We start from the raw sequence: 23,445 nt of genomic DNA on the forward strand, positions 1-23,445 counted from the left end.
GATGGAGACGAATCTTCTGTCCAGACCAGACCTGCTGCTTTCATGTCTTAAAACCTCATTTTGATGTTTTAATCATGGCTGATTGATGAGCGGCGGTGCCTCCCATCTCTCTCACCTCCTCTGGCCCTCCTCCCTGCCTCCTTTCCCCTCCCTCTCTCCCACACGCATGCATACAGACCGACAGGCTACGCGACCCCCCTCCCCCCTTCCATCATTTTCCCATCTCTTACTCACTCTCTCCCTACAACAAACATGGCCGCGAAATCTGATGGTGCACCCGTCTCTCAACGAAACGACATCCCACCCGAGTGTCCCTCCAGGTCGGACCCGCGGCCTCCCCAGCGCCGTCCCGCCGAGCAGCGCTACTCCCTCCCGGACTGCTGCTGGACGTTGTGCGCCCTTTTGGTCTTCTTCTCGGACGGGGCCTCAGACCTGTGGCTGGCCGCGGACTACTACCTAAGGAGGGACTACTGGTGCTTTGCGCTGACTCTGGTCTTTGTGATCGTCCCTTCCGTGGTCGTGCAAGTGCTGAGCTTCCGATGGTTCGCCTACGATTTCTCGGAAACCGTCGAGAGCGGCACCGCTGCGGCCGCCGTGGTGGCGGCGTCGGGAGCGGAGGAGAGCGACTTCAGCACCAAGGACAGCGGCGAGCGGGGCGCTGGCCGCTCTGCCGCGGCCGGGGTGCTGTCAGGGCCGGGCACCGGGGGAGGAGCCCGGGGCTGCTGCAGAGCCTTCATGTGGCTCTTCCAGGGCATCATTCATATCTTTCAGCTGGCACAGGTCTGGAGGTAAGTGAATACTCATAGCGCGATCTAAGAGGAGGGGGGCACTACACATTCTGCCTCTGCCTTTGTGTGTGTGTGTGTGTGTGTGTGTGTGTGTGTGTGTGTGTGTGTGTGTGTGTGTGTGTGTGTGTGTGTGTGCGCGCGTGCGCATCCTCGAAAGCCCGGCATCACTCCCTGTAGTTATGAAACCTTATCATTCAGGGAGGACTGTGCCCAAAATGCCAGAATGTCTTTTTGTATTGTTTGACATCTCTGCCTGGCTTGGAAAAGGGAGAGTGAGACTCCACCCACTCCCCCCAACCCCCTGACAGGCATTTAGGTCAATCATCTCAGGGAAAATCATCAACTCATCCACACCAATCTCCTTACAATAAAACCATTTTGTCTTCTGGGGTTTAGGCAAGAAGGAGGCTGACTGCTGAAGAAGATGAATAGTCATAAATGTCATGAGAGTTGCTTCCCATTTGCAGTGGTGTGTGCACTCGCATCTCTATTAATGTTTAGTGTGTTTTCAATTTACCTTCAGGCTCTTCTTCTTATTTTTGAAAAATCCATATTCTCAAATCTCCCAACAGTTTTTTTTTGTTTTTTAAAAAAACTGTATGCCATATTTGAACCCAAACATGCTTTATTACAAACACTCAAAACAAACGAGCATACACTTTGGCATTACTCTCACATGGATGGCAGTGGGTCTGTAGGTCAGCTACTCAGTGATGGTGAGTCTGTGCTCAAGCTTAGAGTGCTCTGATAGGTTTTGACAGGTTTGAACTGCTGCCAGCCGGGAGGAGGCATTCAGCTGAACCGTGGTGGGAGGAGGGTTAGACAAAACGTTCATATTCAAAGATAAGTTGTCTTTATGGACATATTGGGGCATTATGGAAAGACAAATTATGTGTAATAATGGAATCAGATGCAAATCAGTTGTTTATTTATCTGTAGGCCTACACAGTCTCTCTCGTGCCTCTCTTTGTGGCCTCTCTCTTCCTGCCTTTTTAGTCAGCCCCATGGGTAATATATATTGATTCTTTATTTCCTCCTGGAGACTTGTGTGTGAGAGAGAGGGAGTGTGTCCAGGAGCACATTAAAACATTGTGGCGGCACAGAATTACTGGTAATGCCATTAAAGCTGTTGTGTATGCCCCATTCATTGCTGCTGCTCTCTGACCAGCATGTCTGCACATTAAGAGGATTACCGCTGTGTGTTTTACCCTCAGCTGTTAACTCAGGAACAATCCGTCACTGATACACAGTTGGTCAGGTGAATCGGGATCAATGTGATATGGGGTTGTGTCACAGACGGTGAGATGAAACTGTATCTGCGTGTCCTCCTGTGCGCCTGAGTCTTTGACCCTCATTACTGCACATATGCTCTATTTTCTCAGTGTGTTGCATCCCAAGGCACAAATTGTGTAGAAGGAACCAGAACAAAAAAGAGTTACGCAAACTCCCTTGTGCTTCAGTGGGCTTGTTGACATAGGGCTCTTCTGACCTTTCTCCCCGAAGCAATTACTGAGACACTTTTAGCTTCAGTTCTCCGTGGAAACCACCAGTGTTTTTCAAACAGTTAGATGCCCTGCAGTGATAAAGACAATCAGCTACACTCTGGATATTTGCATAGTACAAACAAATCTGAGCAGAAATACGTTTGCACGGCACACACAGCCCATGTGTCTACAAAATGATGTGTGTAACTTATACAAGGTCAGTGCTGAACATGTTGAGAGGGGTGGGAATACATGTCAGCAAAGCCCAGGAGTTCAACAAGGGATTTACAGCGAGCTCCTTTTCCCCCTCCAACCTTCAGTTTGAAGACTGGATTGAGAGCTTTTATTTGGATTTCTTTTCTCTCGGCAGCCTTTCATATTTTTCCTTTTCCACAGGCCTTAAACTTATTTTATTTGAAAAGAGCTGCAGACAAGTTCTACATCCCCCTTTGGATGCCTGTACTAAAATTATAACCACAGAGCTGCTTAGTTCAGTTTCAGTCTAATCTAAATCCCAGAGGAGCAAGTAACCAGCTTTTTGGCAAGAACTACTGACAGCTCCCAGAGTTTGGAATAATGAGTTATGACTTCTGAGAGTCTGTGTTTGATGTCCAAAAGTTTTTGAAGCACAGCATTAAAAGCTCATCTGGCTTTTTTCAACAAAACCTAAAGCACTGCTGGATGTTTCTGAAGTTTGTCTGCCTCTGATACACAGGTATGTCCACGCCTTGTATTTGGGCGTGCAGAGCCGCTGGCACGGAGACCCGGAACGGCGCCACTACTACTGGCGCATGATGTTTGAGAGCGCCGATATCAGCATGCTGCGTCTGCTCGAGTCCTTCCTGAAGAGCGCCCCTCAGCTGGTGCTGCAGCTCAGCATCATGATCCAGGCCAGTCAGGTGCTGCCCCTTCAGGGTGAGTGCTCAGAATGACCAACCACCACAGCTGCATCCACATGTCAAAAATACATCAACACATCAGTCAATCACGAATCAGCAGCCCACACTGTGCACACGCTGTGCTTGATGAGTCACTTGAGCTCAATCAGGCCCCCACAGAGCCAGGGAAATGCATTTTCTTTCCGTGCTAAACGGTAAGACAGCTACCCCACAGCCATTCCCATCCCATCTAACTGCTCGTGGTAAATCCGTCTCTTCCTCGCTCTCCTTCACTGTCTCCCCAGGGCTTTCAGCTTCTGCCTCACTGATATCCCTCGCCTGGATGATTTCCTCCTATCAGAAAGTCCTGAGGGACTCCCGAGATGATAAGCTACCCATGACCTACAAGGCAGTCATAGTTCAGATTCTGTGGCACTTGTTCACCATCGGAGCTCGCACGCTGGCCTTCGCCCTGTTTGCCTCCGTGTTCCAGCTTTACTTTGGCATCTTCATCGTGGCCCACTGGTGCATCATGACATTTTGGATAATTCAAGGCGAGACAGACTTTTGCATGTCCAAATGGGAGGAGATCATCTACAACATGATGGTGGGCATCGTGTACGTTTTCTGCTGGTTCAGTGTCAGAGAGGGGCGCACTCGCTGCAGGATGCTCATCTACAGCCTGACTGTGTTCGTTGAGAATGTGGCGCTCACCACTGCCTGGTACTTGTACCGTGGTTCTCGTACCTCAGACTTCTACGCCGTCATCATGGTGTGCTTGGTGGCCAGCAGCTACGCTTTGGGCACCTTCTTCATGTTTGTGTATTACTGTCTGCTGCACCCTGACGGCTCAGTCTCAGGGTGGGGCTACATAGTGGAGAAGGAGGTGCCTGTGGAGTCGCTGGCCTCCCCAGCTTCCAGCCTCCCTCCTGACCTGGTGAGCAGCCCCCCCAGGACCCTTCAGAGAACTAAAGGGTCAGACAGAGAGCAGGGGCCTGGGGTGGATGGAGATGTGTTTCAGGTACGACCACCTCGGGGAGCTCACGCCCCGGTGCCCCCACTAACACCCAGGACAGAGGGGCCCGTCATCCGAATAGACCTGCCCAGGAAGAAGTACCCCCGCCTGGGATGCTCATTTCATCGACCGCCGGCTGCGTAAAACCATCCTGGTGCTCGAGAGTGCTGCCCCAGTTACGCCAAGGATTCAGTACCGCTGCCTGGGCACACCCAAAGAAGTGATGGAGTATGAGACCACCGTGTAATGTGCTGAATGTGCTGTGACTCAGCCTGCTGCCGTGTGGACATCCTGCCTTAACTAAAAATGGCAGGAGGATGACTCTCTCTGAGCAGTCTGTTTTAGCTTATCGAGTCCACACCTACTAGATTGCTCTCTGTACTGTCAGGCGCTGGACACAAACAGGCAAAGAAAGCGATGGAGTGTTGTGTCTTTATTTTCTACAAAGGCAAAATCCTGCGATATTGTCTATTGATGGTGCATATTTTGGTTTCTGTATCATTTCTCAGGTCAGGATGTGGTACAGGAAGGGGTCGAAGTTGGCCGCAAAGCTCGCTATCTGGTAAATTTAGAGAGAAGCACAGGCAGGCGGAGAAGTGGAGCTGTTGTCAATCAGAGGCAGAAAGTCCTCCTCAGTGAAGGTGCTTCAGCACATCCTCTCCAGGTGGGCCGATGACAGAGACAAGCCTTCAACATGCATGATTATTTATGGCAGCTACAACTGAAACATCACACTGAATGAGGAGGTTTAAACAAGACGGTAATCTCACGCTGTAATTTCAAACACAAACGACAATAAACACAAGTATTGATCTCCATAATCATGATTTTCCATAGCTATTCAGTCATGTTGAAGGAGTCTCTGAAATGCTGCTTCGAATCTGAAGGGCAGTTTAAAAGCAACATTTGAGTTGAATGTAAAAACAGTTGAAAATGTGATTATTTGTGACAAGGCTTCGAGCATTTTCATGCTGTTAGTGGGATTTACAACATTCCTGTGGTACTACATTTGTTTTTTGAGGTAAGCTACAACAAAAAAAAAGAGATCTGTGTGTGTTTACAAGCAGTCTGTTATTTTGGGATATGTCATCACTCTTACTAGAACAAGATGCACCTTCCTCCAGAATGTGTATGCACTGAACAATAGCTACATTACGATTTCCATGACATTTACAGGATGTATTCCACTGATAGGACTCAACAGTTGTATTTTCATACTGCACCCATCTTCCACAACAAAAGCAACAGGACAGCCATTAATTTACATGTAAATTACTGTACAACGAAGAGGGAGTTGCAGAGGGACAGCACTGTCTGTAATTGTACTGTATTCATACTTTGTTGTCTGAAAAATGTAGAAAGAAAAAAACATAGCTGCAGACTCCAAAACCCCTAACAGAATAGCTTTGATATCATTGATGGTACGGGCATGTAGTACTTTTGGTAGTGCTTTAAATTATAGGTTTGTTATTTCCTTCTAATTTCCTCAAAACTTACCTAAAACGAAATATGAAATTTGGTACAAATTGCATTGAAAATTACAACAAATTTTCTTCAAACATTGTTGATTTATTCACCATCTACCAATTATTGGAAACATACTTACTCATAGACAAGTTGCGCATAATTTGACATGTTATATTCTGGTAGAAATACTACACTAGTTTAGGATTTGACATGAATTGATCATTTTGCCTGTAATTAGAGACAAATTACATTCAATTAAAGTTTTTCCAGAAATCTTTTGAGGAGATGATGAACCCGTAAAATAAAGCAGTTCCAATATTTCTTTTATCAGGGTTGTTTTTATATAGAATAGTCACAAGAAGGAAATTTCTGAACGTGTTTGCGTGTCTGTGTGTGTGTGCTCACATACCAGCATGTGTGTATGTGGGGGAGAAGAGTCCTGCCATGTGCATTCAAATTAATTTGAAACTGTGTCCCTGAGATGTGACAGTTTTGTTGTAAACACTGTCCATTCAGCCCACTTTTCCCAGATGACACTGAAACAAATAATTAGCCAACAGAGCACCTTTACCACCCTGCTGCAGTAAAAGAAAGACAAAAATCAAAACAAACAAGCCAGAGAGGCTTCGATTATGGTGCTAACTGTCTGAGTCCATCACTTAACAACCACATGGGGTACCATAAAATGAGCTTGTTGTGGCAGGAGCTGGGCGGGGCTGTACCTCAAACACAAAGCTAGAATCAAAAAGCCTTAAGCTGGTCATGCCAGACTGTTGCTGTTCTGAACAAGAAAAAAAATGAACAAGAAGGTGAAGAAAATTTCATTATGTTGTTGTTGCTAAAATAAAGAGCAATGTGTTTACCTGATGTTTGCTGGTAGTGTGTTTTTATAGATAGATAGATAGATAGATAGATAGATAGATAGATAGATAGATAGATAGATAGATAGATAGATAGATAGATAGATAGACGTTCTAAGGAAGCAGCTTGACAGATTGTTGTGATTAGATTGAGACTTAATCCCATCTCTGCAGTGGATCAGTGGATTAGCAGCAGTGAACATGCCACTACTACCTACATCCACAGAGGTTAATGCCCTCTCAGCAGATGAACCTATTCTTCAAGCAGAAACACTACAAATGCAAACGAACTGCACTCCTTGTCACACTGCTAGCATTGTAATTATGCTAAACTGTGAAGGAAGGGAGGAAACTATTGATTGCTCTGACTCAGGAGATGGAAAAGCTTTCACACCTTTACTTTCTGTACCAGGGAAACACTAACTCAGGCTTCATGTTTACAAATCAGTAGGGTGTGAAACCAAAATGAAAACCTTGTGTAAAGTGTCCCGTTTACCTCCGCTTGCCTCAGTAGAAAATGAGAGGACAGGCAGCCGAGCTGTTTGCAGGAGCTTGTCTTTGATCTCATGATCACAGTCTCACATTTCACTGACTTGTTCTCAAATGCTAAATAGATCGCTGGTTCCACTTCCTCAAAAGGAAAACACTGATGTGAAAACATGTTGGGACACCACAGAGCATGACTGAGTTCTTTTCTACTAACACCAATAACAGGAAAAATAGATTTTCTTTTTAAATAATACGTTCAACTATATCAATAATAGTAAAGGGAAGCCAATTGAGGTGAACTAAATAATTAAAGTAGGAAACCTTAAGGGAAATAGCATCTTTGTTTACTTGACATTTTGTTCTTGTATTATGATAAGAAACTATTTATAAAGGCTTTATAAGTTATTATTGACTTATTAATAGTTAACTAATGTTTTGCGATCAGTTATAAGCCATTCATAAGAGCAGCTATGGGGTTTCGAAGTTGTGAAAAGTCTTTTGCTGGAACTTATATTTCATAGCTCCTAAATTAATCACTGCTTAAAGTTAAAGATTTGGAGCACATCTGAACCAAAATATATATTTTTCAACCTTATTTACAAACCAAAACGATTTTTGGAAATACTTTTATTCAGGAGGTTCCAGTATTTATAACTTACACTAGATTAATTGAAGAATTTAGGAGAACACGATAAACCTTTTATAAATAGATAACCGAAATTTAGAGCTGTATATTGTTGCCAAATAAAAAGCAGAAACACCAGCCAGAGAGCTGTTCACAACCTGGCAACCCAAAACGTTTTCTCTTTAGTGTGTTTTAAGTGATTACTGATTGGTTTAATTTGACTGAATTATAGAGATTTTTTTATTGATCAGATTGTATGATATGATATCAGCTTTCTTGACACGAATTTGGAAGAAGTATAGGAAGAAATAAATAATAAAGCTGAGAGCTATGTAATTTAATTAAAATATAATTTCGAAGGTTTTATACTGTAAAAGTCACTATATTGTTATCAACGTTGAGTATTTCCTTTGTTACCACCGCACCGCCACTATAGCTCTCCGTCCAATCACATATAAGCAGTAAGATTTTTTTTCGACACAATATCCAATCACCTACGAGGATTTACAAGCTTTGGTTTGCATAATTGCCCTCATAGCCAATTGGCATGTAACGGGGGCGGGGCTATTGCGATGATACTGTTAACTCATTGCCTTTGCGTTCACCAGCCACATTTCAAACTAGAATGGCGACCGCTGTCTGCGGTCTGCAGTCCACCGGCAGTAACAGTAAACCAGCCAAGACCCACCGAGAGAGCCGGAGGAAAGCCAGGGACTCCCGACGACGGCAGGCGGCTCTGCTGTTCCTCAACAATATCTCACTTGACGGACGACCACAGGGTCAACTCTGCGATGGAAATAGCGACCGAAAAGCCGCTGAGGAGCTCCGACTCAGGGACAGCGACGGCGGCGCAACGGTCGCGCCCCCGCCGGTGGATAGCCAAGGGCCGGTCGCCCAGGTGACAGACCCCGCTGCGGCACTTGGCAGCGGCTCCTCCTTCAGTTTTCCTGGGGTGGTCAGTCCTGCCCGACCTTCTTTAGTAACGTCTCCGGGACTGGCCGGGACAAGTGTTGTAGGAGCCAACGAGGTATTTTTGGAGAGCGGCAGCGCGGTCGAGACGCTAACCCCGGACACCCCTCTGTCTCCGGTCCCCGCCGGACATCAGCCCTGCTCCCGTGTCAGGTCAACGCCCGCCGCTCTCAGCCCGGTCCCGGCCGGGAATTCTCTGGATTCACGGCAGAGGTGAGCATGTTAGCGGCCGGTGTGTCACCATACTAGACCAAGGGCCTTTAAATGAGCTTCTGACTTCCGGATGAAATGACAGCAGAATGTATCATCACAGGGATTCACTTTCATTTTAACGTGTTCTAGCATTTTCTACTTAGTCTGACCCGCAGCAGCTTAAGCATAGGGGAAATTTAGATAATTAAATATGTTTACAGTGGTGTTATTTTTACTGCAATCCCCTCTGTTGAACACTGTTTCTCTGTGTCCTGTATTTGTATTGTCTTGGATATAAATCACAGTCACTTGCCTGCTTTAACATAACACATAACTCTTGTGTCAGCTGTCACATTTATGGTGTGAGGTGTTATTTGCTGAAAATACCTAATAAATCTTAAATAACAAGATTTGCATTTGATCCTTGGGTTGGCTTTACCTCCAAACCTGTGAATGGTGTATATAGTCACAGAGTATATTATGTGTGTAATTGATTTTGTGAAAATATTGCTAAAAGACTCTTTCTGATCAGGTTGAGGAACGTCTCCGGTTCTCCGGGACCCAAAGTGCCAAAGAAAGTCCACTTCATCAAGAGTATGAGGCAGTATGATACCAGGGGATGTAGGTGAGTCTCCAGACAGCATTTACAAATACATTTACATACAGATCATTGTAGAGGAATGCTAAGAAACAAAGACTGCATTGTTTTGGACTCTGAAATATGCCATAACTAGCAGTGTTACTATCCTCCTGCTAGTATTGTAATAAGCTGCTTAACTCTGGCACAGAGGCTGCAGAGGAATAACAGGGATACAGCTGCCGAGTGGCGATTGCTACAGTGAATTTAATCACCCCTGGAAGCTTAGCAAAAGCCAAAAGGGGTGCAGTGTGGAAATTTAACACCCTGTTGCCCCAACTGTAAGATAACCTCAAAGCAAGCCGGGACTGAAATACCACACCGGTGGTTGTTTGTTAAGCTGATTAATCACACCAGCGTGGTAAAGGATTTGTTACATAAAGATATTGTGTCTGTAGACTGATAGAAGCACATCACAAAGTTTTTATATTCTTTTTCACTCTTCATTTTTCATTTCTCCTTCACTTTACCAACATCCACCATTCACTTCATATTCATTGCCACGTACATACGTGTGTTTTCTGCTGGTGTGTGCAAAGCCAATGACATAGAAACCCTAAATTGTCCCACAGGTTTTGGTTTTCTGTTTCTGTTTGAAGCAGTCACACATTACACGTAACTTCCAGAGCTAAAGGAAGCTGTGTAGCTTATATAACTGATGGTAATTAACACTAGTAGGTGTCTGCACTGCAATATTGTCCCCCGTAAGAGATTTGATATCTCTCCCTCAAGGTCCACCCGGGTGTTTACTGCTGAGTGTCGGCGGCAGAGACTGCTGACTGTATGTTATCGGTGTTTCGTAAGAAGCTGAAGCCCCCGGTGTTTGCAGTGTTTTCTTGTATTCTGTGGTTGTGGTGATGGTGCATAGTCTGTGATCGGTCTGTTTATCCACATTTCCACAGTAGAGCTCTAGTGAATGTGTACAGTGGCTTGTCCCTGGTTTTAGTTAGTTCAGCTTTACTTGGCACCTCTTGTGTGTTACCAATACATTTGAGTCCCACAGAGTTTTCTAGCAGTATATCAAAAAACACAGAAGGTTGTTTTACAACACTGGCATTTTCTGAATCTTTAAAGACTCTTCTCACCATATGCATGATTTTGTCTGCTGCAGTGTGTCAACATTTAGGTAATTATTCAGTTGTCAGTTGACAGACGGTTAAGCAAGAACTGTTTTAGTGTTTATAACGACAAGCATTCAGAGGTTCCAGTTTCTGCTGCTTGAAGACATCACTGCACTTGGGCTTTTTCAGACCTGTCTCACAGTTGAATCTCTTCTTCTTAACACTAAGAATAGAATAGAATATCTTTATTGTCATCATACATGAGAACATGACGAAAATATAAGTAGCTGCAACTGGACGGTGCTTTGCAACAAGCTAAAGTAATGACAATAAATAATAAAGTTGAATGTACATATAAAGCAAAACTATATTAAGAATTCCAGCATATGCAAAAGAGGCAAGATATGTAGAGTACAGTGAGGACGTAAGGAGATCAAATAAAACCAATAAAATGGAATAAATATGGGCAGGAGATTGCATGTAAGCAGCATTATTAAAAGTGACACTACACGTTACTGTTTTGAGTTCAGAAATCTGATAGACCGTGGGCACAAACTGTTTCTCAGCCTGTTTGTCCTGCATTTTAAGGATCTGTAAGAAAATAACTTGATAGAACAGATCTCTTTTCTCTCAGTTTGTTACACGTAAACTGTATTTTTAGTTAAAGTCATTTAAATTCATAGCAATGAGCCTTTACAATGCTTTATATTATCAACTTTGCTTGTGTTTGACAGGACAAATGTAGATGTAATTTCTGGTTACCTAGATCAGAAGATACGGTTGCAACTTCAGGAAATTGTTATCATGCAGCGGTTAAAATACTTTATCATCCAAACCGTTAAAAGATATTTATTGCACTTCTAAAGATATGCATCTTGTCAAAAATATGTAATTGGCAATCTTTGCAAGACTGAGATGATTGTTTAACCAAATGTACCTATGCTTGGAGGTATATTCATGATACTCAGTCTCCTGTAACCATGTAGCCAAATATATAATAATATCTGTGTCTTCTGATACCGGTAGACAGAAAAAGTGCATGCCCTTGCTCTTCTTGTAAAACACGAGAAAAATGTTAACCTCCTCCACTCTTTACCTCTTTAAAATGGCTGTAGTTTCTGAACCACTCTGACAACACGCATGGTAGAAGTCTTGCCAGGAAGAAAATCCCCCCCAAGCTTCCTATGAAAGTGTTAGAAAACCTGGAGGTGATACAGAAACAGGGCAGAAGGCCTTTGAAATCCGGAAAAGGTGTCTATTTTTGACCAAATAAGATTTTAAAAATGCTTTACCATATAAATATTTTTGTACTGTTTATGATCTTATAGCGTTTCCCTTAGAGCAGTCACTGTAACTCTGGACAGTGTGTTTAGACTGCTTTGTGTTCTGTTAAAAGATGGTGTCAGATAATATATGCAGCATTTCCAATAAGATTAGATATGACTGAACTTTATTAATCCTGAAGGAAATTCTTTTACCACATACAACTCAGAAAAATTATAATACCATGAGAAGAAAAATAAGAAGCTCTACTGACAATGATATGGGAGTAATTAAGTAATATTTTAAATGATACTGCACAGGAAACCGAACTATCTGACAGGCCAGTATCGGCAGACAAAATCATCTAACTGATATATTTGTGGGGATCTAAAAACATGTAAGAAATGAAAGAAAATCGATGGTACTGTTTGCAAAGACGAGGACCTTCAGAATTCTATGATACCAAGTATGTTTCTGTTTATTGCTGTCGTGTTTGTGGGCAAACAGACGGAGGAGAAGGATAGACAACCATCAGCGTCTTTAGGTAATTTATGGGATTGATGTGTTATTGAGTATTGGAAAGTGGCATCAATATATAACAACATTACTGAAATTTTACATTTTGTGTTACCACACAAATAGAGCAAGGAGGTGTGTCGTTACCAGCATAATGTAGCTGAAATATTTAATCTAGATGTTTGAAATAGTTTTTCTGGATTCTGAACATAGCTTTGATTATTCTGCTGACGAATTCATGGAAAATACCCAGAGTGTTGCCTTCAGACGTCTGGTTTTCATCCAGCCAACAAAGAGTGATATTTTTAGACGTTAATTAAGTGAATACCTTTCGCTGAAGATGGAGTCAGATAGTGTTAACATTGTTCACATGCCAGTGATTTTTGGCATCTTCAGTGATCCAGATCTTATTATTACTTCTGTGACTTGAATGTGGCGGTAATACACACTAACTGGGGTCCGTCCAGCTCAGATTTTCCTCCTCCTGCTTTGAGCTCCAGATTGTTGATAGCAGTACAGCTTTTGGTAGCGATCAACCCAGCAGTCACCGCAGCTGATGAATGTCGTGTGCACAGTAGCTGTTGCCTGTAGACTGACACACCGTCTGTTTTGTCTGCCTGTACTTGCTGTGTCCTGCAGGATCATGCTGATTTGTGCCAAGCGGTCGCTATATGCTGCTTTCTCAGTGCTGCCCTATGGAGAGAGTGCTCATCTCAGGTACAAAGAAAGCACCATCCCAAGCAGAGAGCACCCACCCCTCGCTTTTACGTTTCCATCATCCTCCTGTGTGGCCCATATCATTCTCAGGAAAGAGCAGTATGTGTGCAGTGTGTGATGGAAGTGACAGAAATATGTCTCTGTGTGAACAGTGACCCTAAACTGGAGGCTCAGAGACAAAGACTGTCCTCTGTGGGGGCTGCTGACCTGCTTCCTTCCCTGGAAGGCGTGGAGCTGGGCGCGTTTGGCAAGGTAAATCAGTCTGACAGGAAATGTACAGAAATATCTGTAGTCCCAGAAGTCGTCTCATTACTGACTGTCTCATTCTGCCTCTTCAGACGGTGTCCTACGCTCAGTTCCTTTATCCGACCAATGCCTTGGTGAGACAGAAGAGTGGCGGAGCTCCAGAGAACTGCTCAGCTCAGATCCCTCAGTCACGTTTCCGTGGCAACGGGCAGAGGAACTTCACCCCTGCTCGTCTAAACAACAGCGTGGCACAGGACCCATGTATGACATCAGTCTAAAGCCTTGTACACACGAATACAGATATTTTTCTAGACGGATATTTTTTAAAAATCTGACTACATGACTATCGCTTTATAAAATATCTAGACAACAGAATGACTGCTAACGCTCTAATAAACACTCCGAGTCAGTCTACAGTCCATTTTATTTTTACTCTGAAACTAATATGCGGCGGACCAATGTTTTGGGCACAGAAAATGCAGAGGCTGTAGTGTGCTGGTGAAGCTGGAACAGCAAAACCAAATGAAGCTGTAAACTTGTAACTGTTACTGCTAACGAGACATTAAGTCACCAACATATATCTGCAATTGTTGTTGCTGTTTCAGGCACATGCTCATTACACAAAGCAATGGGCCTCCACCAGATAGGATGTGACGTTTTCCCAACTCTTAGTCTTCTTTCTCCATGTAGATGCATATAAAGTGATATGGATGGATGGAAATTAGCCACTGTCTAGCTGTGGTAAGGTTCAGTTGTGTGCTGTCCCTGCAAAAATAAACTCGAAATGAAATGGAAAAAAAAAGGCTGTTTGCGTGTGGGTGGTGAGGGCCAACTGAAGACAGAAATGTTTGCTCTACAAAATGTCTTTATTAATGTGGACATGGCCTAAGCAGTTAATCACACACCTGTGTCTTCATTGTTCAGCTCTGGATGTGATTATTAGCCTGCTTGTGTGTTTCAGATATAGAGGAGGTGGCAGAGTACGACCCCAACCTGCTCAGTGACCCTCAGTGGCCCTGTGGGAGGCACAAGAGGGTTCTTATATTTGCTTCATACGTGGTGAGTAGAGCTATTCTGTCGATGAGTTTGACCATTATTTTTTAGATTATTAGTTTGAAATTGAAGATGTCCATCACACTGTCCAAGGATGTTCAATTCACCATCTCAAGTTTGAATAGCTGCAAATGCTCCTAAATGAGTCAGCTGAACTAAGGGAAAGTTTGCATTTTCACTTTCAGTTTATTTAAGTAATTGACTGAGTCTTCGTATAGTGGGGGGTTAGAGAAGGATGGTTTCCACAGGTAGATTTCACCTGGAAAATGCTGACTCCTTTTTATGTATGTTAGGGATGCACAATGACACGAGCATCATCGGTGTCAGACTAAAAGTTTGCAGATCGGTTTAAAAAAAAACAAACAGCTATAACAAGTCCATGCCATTAAATGTATACTGAAGTCATTTTCAAAAACTATTACTACTACAGCTATAAACATGCAACCTTTTCACATAATATTTGGGATTTTATTAATATTAATTTATAATGCAAAGTGGAAACTGCCACGCGCTAGTTAGTCGTTCTGGTTTGACTGTTGGATTTATTTTCTAATTAAACAAAGGGAGCAACAAAGTGGTGTGACCAGCGAGGAAAATTAAGACTCAGAGCTGCAGCTGATAAAAACCAATATAAGGACTCTTGAGAGCGGACGAGTGAGCAGACAGCAGGTGTTCTGAGTTTACCAAGAAAGATGAAAGCCAAACAAGTTGCACAGGACGGACTCATTTTTGTTTGTTCTCTGTGACTCCATGCCTTTGTGTTTCATATGCAAACAAACCGCTCCGGCGTCAAGCAAAGCAACTTGTAGCGCCATTTTAGAACCATGTAGCCTATCCAAAATGCAGTATTTACCTGGCAGTGAACTACAAATAGCAGTGAAAGGCACATAATTTCCTCTCATTCCAGTATTAGAGTAAGTTAGTTTTTAATGAGAATTGTATGGGCTGCATTACATATCCTGTAACGCAGATTTCATAGACAGATACTTAATGTGGCTTTTGATGTTTTGTGGACAAAGTGGGTCTCCTGTTGACTTGGTCTTGCCACTGCGGCTCTTGTGGAAAGCATAGTGAAGACTGTTGTATAACACAGTTTAACTATTACCAGCAACCTCAGTCTGAAAATGTTAAAAGGTACTATGTGTAAGATGAATAGTTCGTCAAGAGCTAACAGGAGAAGGATTGTTATAAACATGATGTACAAACAAAGAAAAACTGGTGTGCAGAAATGAAAAGAGCTGTCAAGAAACCATATGGTTGGATGCCAGCAGACAAACTCAGTACAACACACAGAGGGTATGGAATCTGTCTCTTTTGAAAACACCAAATTACTTCCTATATCAAATATCTCTTCGATAAGAATGTTCTTAGTGAACAGATCACATGCAGCAGGTTCTTCATGTTCCTCTTCACAGCTGCATTGAAGTTACAGCCGAAGTTTGTTATGCACATTCATATGTCTCATTAACATAAATGGTGTTTTCTTGTTTTAATTCACAATATTACCACAAAATAATACACTTGGAACCCTACAGGTTTTAAGCATTTTGATTGTAGCTGGACTTTAACCTTAGAAAAAGCCAATTTCCTGGGATTTTTGAAATATAGTGCCAGAAATTATTTAATTCAGACACTTTTGCACTGTGATGGAACAACTCTACTCTGTTTGTCCTCTCATTAATACCAACACAAACACCAAAATAGTCGCACTGATGCAAGATCTTCTGTCACTAAATGCTGTAAACACACATTTACAATAAACCAGGTTAATCCAGCAGATGTAAACCTGTGTGACTTTGTATTTTTGTTGGTTTATTTGAGCAGTTTGGTCTTTAGCTTCACATCAACTGTTATTTGTTCCAGAAATCAGGACAGGCCGATTTGATTTGACTTGTAAATTAGGCTTATATAGGGAAGCTGTTCTGTACTTCTGAACCAACCTCCAGTCATGTTAGAGAGTCAAATACATCCATTGTGCCCCCGTCCACGTGATTGTATTACCAAGGCGCTTCACAAACAGAACAATAAAGCTGTACTGTAGCTATAATTCATGCTGACGTGAGGCAGTTCTGCATTGACGTGCTGGTTTGTTTTTCCATCCCTGCAGACGACTGTGATTGAGTACGTGAAGCCGTCTGACCTGAAGAAGGACATGAATGAGACCTTCAAGGAGAAGTTTCCTCACATTAAGCTGACCTTGAGCAAGATAAGAAGGTGCAGATATCTTGTGTTTCGCTTTGATTTTCCTCTGAGAGCCTTTTGAAGGTTGAACCTACAAACACAATGCAGTCTTTCTTAGAAAACAGGCTGGTAACTGTGACTTTTCCCCTCGCTAGTCTGAAGAGGGAGATGAGGGCCGTGAGCGAGGAGTGCGGCCTCCAGCCGGTCACCATAGCGATGGCTTTTGTTTACTTCGAGAAGCTGGTGCTGCAGGGGCGTCTCAACAAGCAGAACAGGAAGCTGGTGGCGGCAGCGTGCGTGCTGCTGGCTGCAAAGATCAGCAGTGATCTGCGGAAGCCAGAAGTCAAACAGCTCATAGATGTGAGTAAAGTTTCCACATGCACAGATAAACACAAAACATGACAGGAACCCGTCGCCTTTCTCATGCTAATGAGACCAAAGTGGAAAAACCTGTCACGCGTGTACTAACTCTGTGTTATTTATCAGGCATTAGCCTTTCAACAGCTCATGTTTTCAAACTAAAAATATGTTCTTCACAGTGTTATGCAAGTAAAAGCCCTGCAATAATATAAAATTCTCTTCAGCTCAACGCAGACAAAACTGAAACACTTGTTGTCGCCCCTGATGTCTCAATTCCAGGGATCAAACAGTACCTTGGTGACTTAGGGCAGTCTGCTAAATCGAGTCTTAGAAATCTGGGTGTTTTCCTCGATAAAGACATGTCTCTAGTGCAGCACTGCAAGCAGCTGACAAGAAACTGTTTCTTTCAACTAAGAAAAATCTCTAAACTTAGGAAAATGGTCTCATGTAATGATTTAGAACTCATTATTCATGCTTTTGTTTCATCACGTTTAGACTACTGTAACAGCTTGTTTTCATGTCTGAACAAGAAGGAGCTTTTGAGGCTGCAACTTGTGCAAAACTCTGCAGCGAGAATTTTGACCCGCACAAACAGGCGGACTCGCATATCTCCCATTTTAAAGGAGCTTCACTGGCTGCCAGTCTCTTATAGAGTCAACTTTAAGATTTTGGTTCTAACCTTTCGGGCCTTGCATGGTCAAGCTCCTTCCTATATCTGTGACTTGCTCCAGCCTTACTCCCCTGCGAGGGCTTTAAGGTCTGCGGATCAGAATTTGCTAAAGGTGCCACATACTCGGTTTAAGACCAGAGGAGCCCGATCATACCAGGCTGTTGCTCCCAGGCTTTGGAATGATCTCCCGCTCTCTCTCCGCTCAGTTGCATCTGTTGACGCTTTTAAAACACAACTTAAAACCTCTTGTTTGTTCAGGCTTTTGCTTAGTTTTTGTGGCTGTTATGATCCTATTTTTTAGTGTTGACTATTTGTGTGTATTTAATTGTTGTTTTTATTTATGCTGTGAAGCACCTTGTGGCTCTTTGTCTGTGAAAGGTGCTATATAAATAAAATTTACTTACTTACTTACTTACTAATATAATATATTTAATATAATATCTACCTTATTTAAACTGCACAGAAAGAAATTGTTATATTTGAGAGCAGCAGGGAATATAAAGAGTAACAACTGTGCCTACCGCGGAGAAAGTTTTTCAATTAATTTTTAATCCTTCAGACATCGGTCCCGGTTTATTTGGTGGCACCTGCGGTTACCGTGGTGACAGCAACTGCAGTTTATTACTGCAGAGCCACATTTCAGCACAGGGAGCAGCTGGTGTTTCTGTTTGTAGTGCAGGAAACATGTTGTTTTAAAGTCCAGCTCAAATTAAATAGTTCTTTTTTGAACATTTCTGCACCATAAACCAGCTGTCCTGTGATCTCCATAGAGAAAAAAAGGCAAAAAACACAGCTTCTGTCTTCACATTTATTAGACACACTACTGCTGCTGCCAAACAGTTCTTTGCCTCCAGCAGTAATGCTGCTGCACAGGCTGACAGGCCGAACCGCAGACTCAGAACAACAAACGGCCTTAATGCTGAAATCTCATTCCTTTTATCAAACTTACAGACATGAACACATGTTCTGTCCTCCACCAGACGTTGCTGAAGTAGCAAACAAACAAATATTCACTGGGGAAAAGTGCACTCCTAAAGTTAAAAACAAACTGAACATTTTTGTGGAGCCTGTGTTATGCTTTTGGGGGTTTCCCATTTCTTTTTCTGTGACATCGTTTTTTGTGCTTGTAAAGGTCTACAAACTTACAAAGCCCAAACTTTAGGCCCAGGAGAGTTCTTCTCTTCCACAGATTCTCTGCTCCTTACCTGCCTGAAAAGAGCCCGTTTGCAGTCCAGGCTTTTCTTCCGCTAATTTTCTCCATCACCATGGCGCCAATGTGTGACTTAAACTCTTTCAAACATTTTCATTGGCTGCATGGTTAATATTTAGCAAGTCTCCGTGTGTGTCTGAGTGGCTTCAGAAATCAACTTGGTTCATGTACTGGCTCTCTAAAGTATGATTCTCTGCATTCACATCAGTCCTGCTGCACTACATGGCACCACAAGTAAATTCTCAACCTGATGGAAACACTGAGACATGATAAAACTACCAATGGTTGCATTTTATTTATTGCAATAATTGTGGGTAAATCCTGGCTGGTAACAGAGCTTTTTCTGTTGGGAGCTTTGACCTTCTGTATTAAAATGTTTCAAAATCATAACTGACCGAAAATGTAACCCCTAAAATATATTATTTGCAGTGAAAAATTTAGATGCTCCACTATAATCTCGTAGTCTGAAACCCTGCAACACATCTGTATAGCGGCACCTAGCAGCTAGTTTGGCACGCCCCAAAAACAAACAATGAGCAGCTTCCTCGCAGTACCGTTATTTCCTCACGAGAGTCTCTTCTGCCCAAGCTACATCTTACTGTCTGTATTCAGATATTGGAGAATGCGCTACATAACCAGCGTTACCTCACTTTTGTCGGGCCAGCTGACCAATCAGAGCAAGTTAGGCTTCTCAGTAGGAAAACCTTAAAGAATCAGAAGCTAAAACAAAGTGTTTCAGACAGAGGATGAGAAGAGGTGCTGCACTGTGACAAAAATAATGTGTATTTGGAGCATTAAAGAATGTAAAAATATCCTAGTAGACCCCAAAAATAAAATTAGTACCCTGGAAGTGTGCATAAAATGGGCTCTTTAAAATCACTGCAGAACCTCATGGAAACCAGAGTTAGGACTTTTATAATATTCACAATGTGTTGTCTCCTGGTCAGCAGCGGGCATCTGTATTCAGACTTCTGAATCAACTGTGATCAATAGTTTGAGTTTTTTTATGAGGCCACAAATTTACCACGTTAAAATCAGAAAAGTCTTGATTTGTTTAAAAAGTGGATCTCCATTTTGTCCACATTCGCATCATCAAACACCAGGACACCTAACACTCATATTTAAATCAATATTTTACTGTGTACTATGTGTTGTCCTGTTAAATCTCTCCTTGGTTTTCTCCCCATGGACGAGCAGAAGCTGGAGGAGCGTTTCCGTATTAACAGACGGGAGCTGATTCCTCTGGAGTTCCCGGTGCTGGTTGCCTTGGAGATGGGACTTTACCTCCCCGAGAGCAAGGTCATGCCGCACTACCGCAGGCTGGTACAGCAGGGCTAGACTGGAGGTGGTTGGACCAGTTTATAAGCTGTGGTGTTTGAAACAAATAATTCTGGTACTATTTATTTCCACTGTAATTGAGCTAGTTTACACTCGTCGGCAGACACTTTAGACTCGTTGGCATGTGTGCGTCTCTCCGAATGTCTTTTTGTACGTGTGACGTTCTGATGTCGATTCAGTCATGAGCTCTATGTTAGAGACATTCAATGAGCACGTTAATTGTGCTTTTACTTTTGCTCCTCATGACCCATTTTTAGTACGCCGTAGTATTCTTAACTTCTATTTAAATGAAATGTACGCTGTGATGTATGTGTTTGTGAAAAAACTCACCTGCACCTTACTATACGTCCTGTATAGTATTTATTGTTACAAAGAACCATACTGTTGATTTTTGTAAATGCCTTTTAAACCCACTGTGACACTGAAGCATTTTAGCCTTTAGACTGATACTGTAGATTATGGGTGGAAGTCGTGTTTAGAGAAGGAAGTGGCCTTTAATTTGATAATGTTCATTCAATATTTGTATTGTTTGTCTCACAATAATACAGCCAAATCCGTATTCGTCTTTGAATAGTGAGAAAATATTTGACTCTCGCGGCAGCTCTGTGGTCTGGCGTTGTTGTTGGTTGCTAAAATACAACCACTGTAGTGTCACATGTAAAGAGCCAGCAAAGAAACGGAGGTATATTATTTATAGTAAATGAGTTTTCTTTATGTTTCATGTCTTTACCCAGGGACATGTTTTGTAAAAAGCACTGAAATTTCTTCCTTAATAGTCCAGCCAGTTGTCACATTTTTCAGTTCTCAGGAATTTTGCTTTTGCATTTCTTTGAGTAGCTCATTAAATGTAACCCAAAGAAGTTACTGTAGTCGTCGCCTGTGCTCCATTGTAAGTCAGCGGAAGGTAACTGATTTTTGTGTTGTGCTTTGTGACTCTTAAATACATGATTGGATGTATGAGTTGCCTCTGCAACTGCCAGACAGTGGTGACTCTTCAGATTTGGATGCTAACAGGTGCACAAGCATGGAAAAAAGTGCCTAAAACCTCAGTGGCAAAGAAATGGTCATATCGTCAGTAATATTTAACATTGACATTTCTTCGTCTCGCTGCAGTTGATCTAGAAATGTTGTTCTTGTCTGGATAAGATAATCAGAAACTTCTTACAGTTGTGCACATGATGGTGGTTCAGTTTGTTGTCTGTATCTGATGTGGTGACAAATGTTATAAAAGTAAACGTCCAAATAAATGATCTGTGTAACAGCAGAAAATGTATGGTTGGTGTCAAAATAGGGCTTTCAGACAGAACATGACAATGCCATCACTGCACTCTGGAACGTATCATTTATGCAGTTTGTAAGCCACAGTTTAATGTCAACCTTCAAATGAATAGAACTTTGACTGCTGAAGGAAAAGCTAATTATATGTGTCTGATTTCCCTAAATTTAATGGCACAATTTTGTATTAGGCATGTTAATGATCAATTACTAGTTGTTGATTACCATTAATAATTTCACCGATAAGGCAGAAAACAAGCAACATGTATGTCAAAATATATTTTTGATGTGTTGTAGTTCCTGGTTGCACCACCAGGTGGAGCCTCTTACTATTTGTCAGGATGGCGTTACAGGTGTGTTTGCTGACCTTCTGTACAGCCCATAAAACAAGCACACCTCCCTGCTGACTAAGTTGTGTTGATAAATTCATGTGCATGAAGTTCTTGTTACTGTTTACCTCTTTAGCTAGCGAGCTGCTAATGCTAAGCTAGGATTTTTAATGCTAACAAACCAGAAGCTGGTTGTCAGTCAGCAGGGAGTAACTGAACTGTTACTACATGCTTCCATCAACATCAGATTTTAACGTTAAGTTTCTGTGATTAAAAACTGTTTAATCAACATGTGGGAAAACATCCCTTACATGTTATTATTTTTCATTGATTAATCAGTTATTGTCAACACGGCTGGTGAGATGCTAATGTTGTGTCTGAAAGCCCCAAAATTAAAGGTAAATATGTTATGTATTCATACTGTACTGTACAATGAATGTTTTTGAGATATATTTTAAGACACTGAACAGTAAAGAGTTTGATTTTTCATTGTTTTTGCAGATGTTTTCTCTTCATGGGCACTAAATAAAATCTGTAGCAAGAACAGTGATCAAAAGAGAGCTGTAAGAAAAACACAAGTAACGAGTCTGTTTCTATCATTTTACTGTTCCCTTTTTAATAAGACAGGAGTAGGTGACATGCAGGTAGAACACACGTTCTTTCAATCAGATGTTAATTCAGCACAGGACTATTAGTTAGTTTTTACTATATGAGGTGCGATCTAAAGGTTCTGTGCCTTTAAAAGAAAGAACTGTACCAATTTGGTTGCCATCCCCTTTTGAGTTGTCTTGTGCAGTGATCAACTGCTCCACATGCCCTGCCACATTTGGTACGAGCTTTAGAAGCACGTCGCGCATTGAATCTGTATCAAAACAGCAACACTTCAACTTGAATTTTATTTTGGTGAAAAGGAAGAAGTCACAGGGAGCCAAATCTGGTGAGGAGGAAAAGCCAATTGTGTTTTTGCAGCCAAAATATCTGAAGAACCCAAATGCCACAGCTCAGGTTGTTTGTACCGAATCTTCTGGATGTTACAGTCAAACTCTTTGTCGGTCTAATCCTGGGGGACTAATTCATGGCACAAAACCCCCTGAATGCTGCACAGAAAGTGATGCGTGTCTTTTTGGTGTGTTCCTGACCTGCTAGACATGTTTTTGTCTTAGAGGTTCTCTGGTCTGTGGGAGGTAGCTGCAGACCCACCTCTTGTCCCCAACCAACGCTAGTTCACAAACAAGAACACAGAATGTATCTGACCAAAAATCCTCAAAGACTCACTACAGCCAAGATAAAGACACAACTCAGCTGCACCAAATCCACTAATCACTGCACACATTAGCACCATGTGCTAACTGTGGCTAAATAACCACATTTATCAAGACAACTATCCAGCACAAAGCCCTAAAACACACCAAGAAATGCATTAAAGACAATTTTACTGCTGGAAACTGCAAGCTGACACCAAAAGAACTAAAGAGGGTCTGTGAAGAGAAGCAGAGGAAATGTTTGACTGCAGACATAAAGCAGGAAGACACTGAGCTGCTCAGGTGTTCCTGATAACACCAAGCAGCCACCTGGACAGCCAATAGGAACACAGCTTACTGGAAGTCCAGAGGGCTGGGTTAGTGAAGGAAATTTAGTTTAAAGTTGAAGCAGAAAGTTAAAGAAAGTTGAAAACCACCTCCTGATACCTGAAATCTCTGAGTTTTCACACATAGAATGCCTGAACATGTCAAACTGGTTTCATAGTAGAACCTTTACTGTAAAAACGTCATAGTATGGTGTGTTGCTCAAAAACCATTACGACTCGGCTGTTTAGGGACAC

The 23,445-nt window shown here is 42.3% G+C and overlaps 2 protein-coding genes across 3 annotated transcripts; both read left to right on the forward strand.

Annotated features, from left to right (window-relative positions):
• The first annotated feature begins 137 nt into the window (after positions 1-137).
• LOC110946470 (XK-related protein 7-like) lies at positions 138-6,499 on the forward strand. Its single transcript, XM_022188006.2, is given in 4 exon segments — positions 138-788; positions 2,988-3,187; positions 3,456-4,267; positions 4,269-6,499. Coding segments are annotated over 4 exon segments (1,692 nt in total). The 5' UTR covers positions 138-252; the 3' UTR covers positions 4,413-6,499.
• Positions 6,500-8,185: 1,686 nt separating this feature from the next.
• Positions 8,186-22,201, forward strand: LOC110946481 (CDK5 and ABL1 enzyme substrate 2-like). 2 transcript variants are annotated; one of them, XM_022188014.2, is made up of 9 exons: positions 8,186-8,788; positions 9,300-9,392; positions 12,884-12,961; positions 13,114-13,213; positions 13,300-13,468; positions 14,169-14,266; positions 16,368-16,474; positions 16,597-16,801; positions 19,879-22,201. In XM_022188014.2, exons 1-9 carry the CDS (start codon positions 8,232-8,234, stop codon positions 20,017-20,019), a joined length of 1,548 nt encoding a protein of 515 aa, XP_022043706.1. In that variant the 5' UTR covers positions 8,186-8,231; the 3' UTR covers positions 20,020-22,201. The 2 variants fall into 2 exon arrangements, with proteins under 2 accessions (XP_022043706.1, XP_022043710.1); XM_022188018.2 differs by lacking the exon at positions 12,884-12,961 and having other exon boundaries at positions 8,187-8,788.
• The last annotated feature ends 1,244 nt before the right edge of the window (positions 22,202-23,445 follow it).

Source organism: Acanthochromis polyacanthus, chromosome 6, assembly GCF_021347895.1.
Source record: "Acanthochromis polyacanthus isolate Apoly-LR-REF ecotype Palm Island chromosome 6, KAUST_Apoly_ChrSc, whole genome shotgun sequence".
In the NCBI taxonomy this organism is placed as follows: Eukaryota; Metazoa; Chordata; class Actinopteri; family Pomacentridae; genus Acanthochromis; species Acanthochromis polyacanthus.

Bases quoted from the DNA above. Each gene is read 5' to 3' on its own strand.
- LOC110946481 (XM_022188014.2), top strand. From the start codon at position 8,232: ATGGCGACCGCTGTCTGCGGTCTGCAGTCCACCGGCAGTAACAGTAAA. The intron at 9,393-12,883 runs GTGAGTCTCCAG...TGTGTCCTGCAG, and splicing joins TATGATACCAGGGGATGTAG to GATCATGCTGATTTGTGCCA. The intron at 13,214-13,299 runs GTAAATCAGTCT...CTGCCTCTTCAG, and splicing joins AGCTGGGCGCGTTTGGCAAG to ACGGTGTCCTACGCTCAGTT.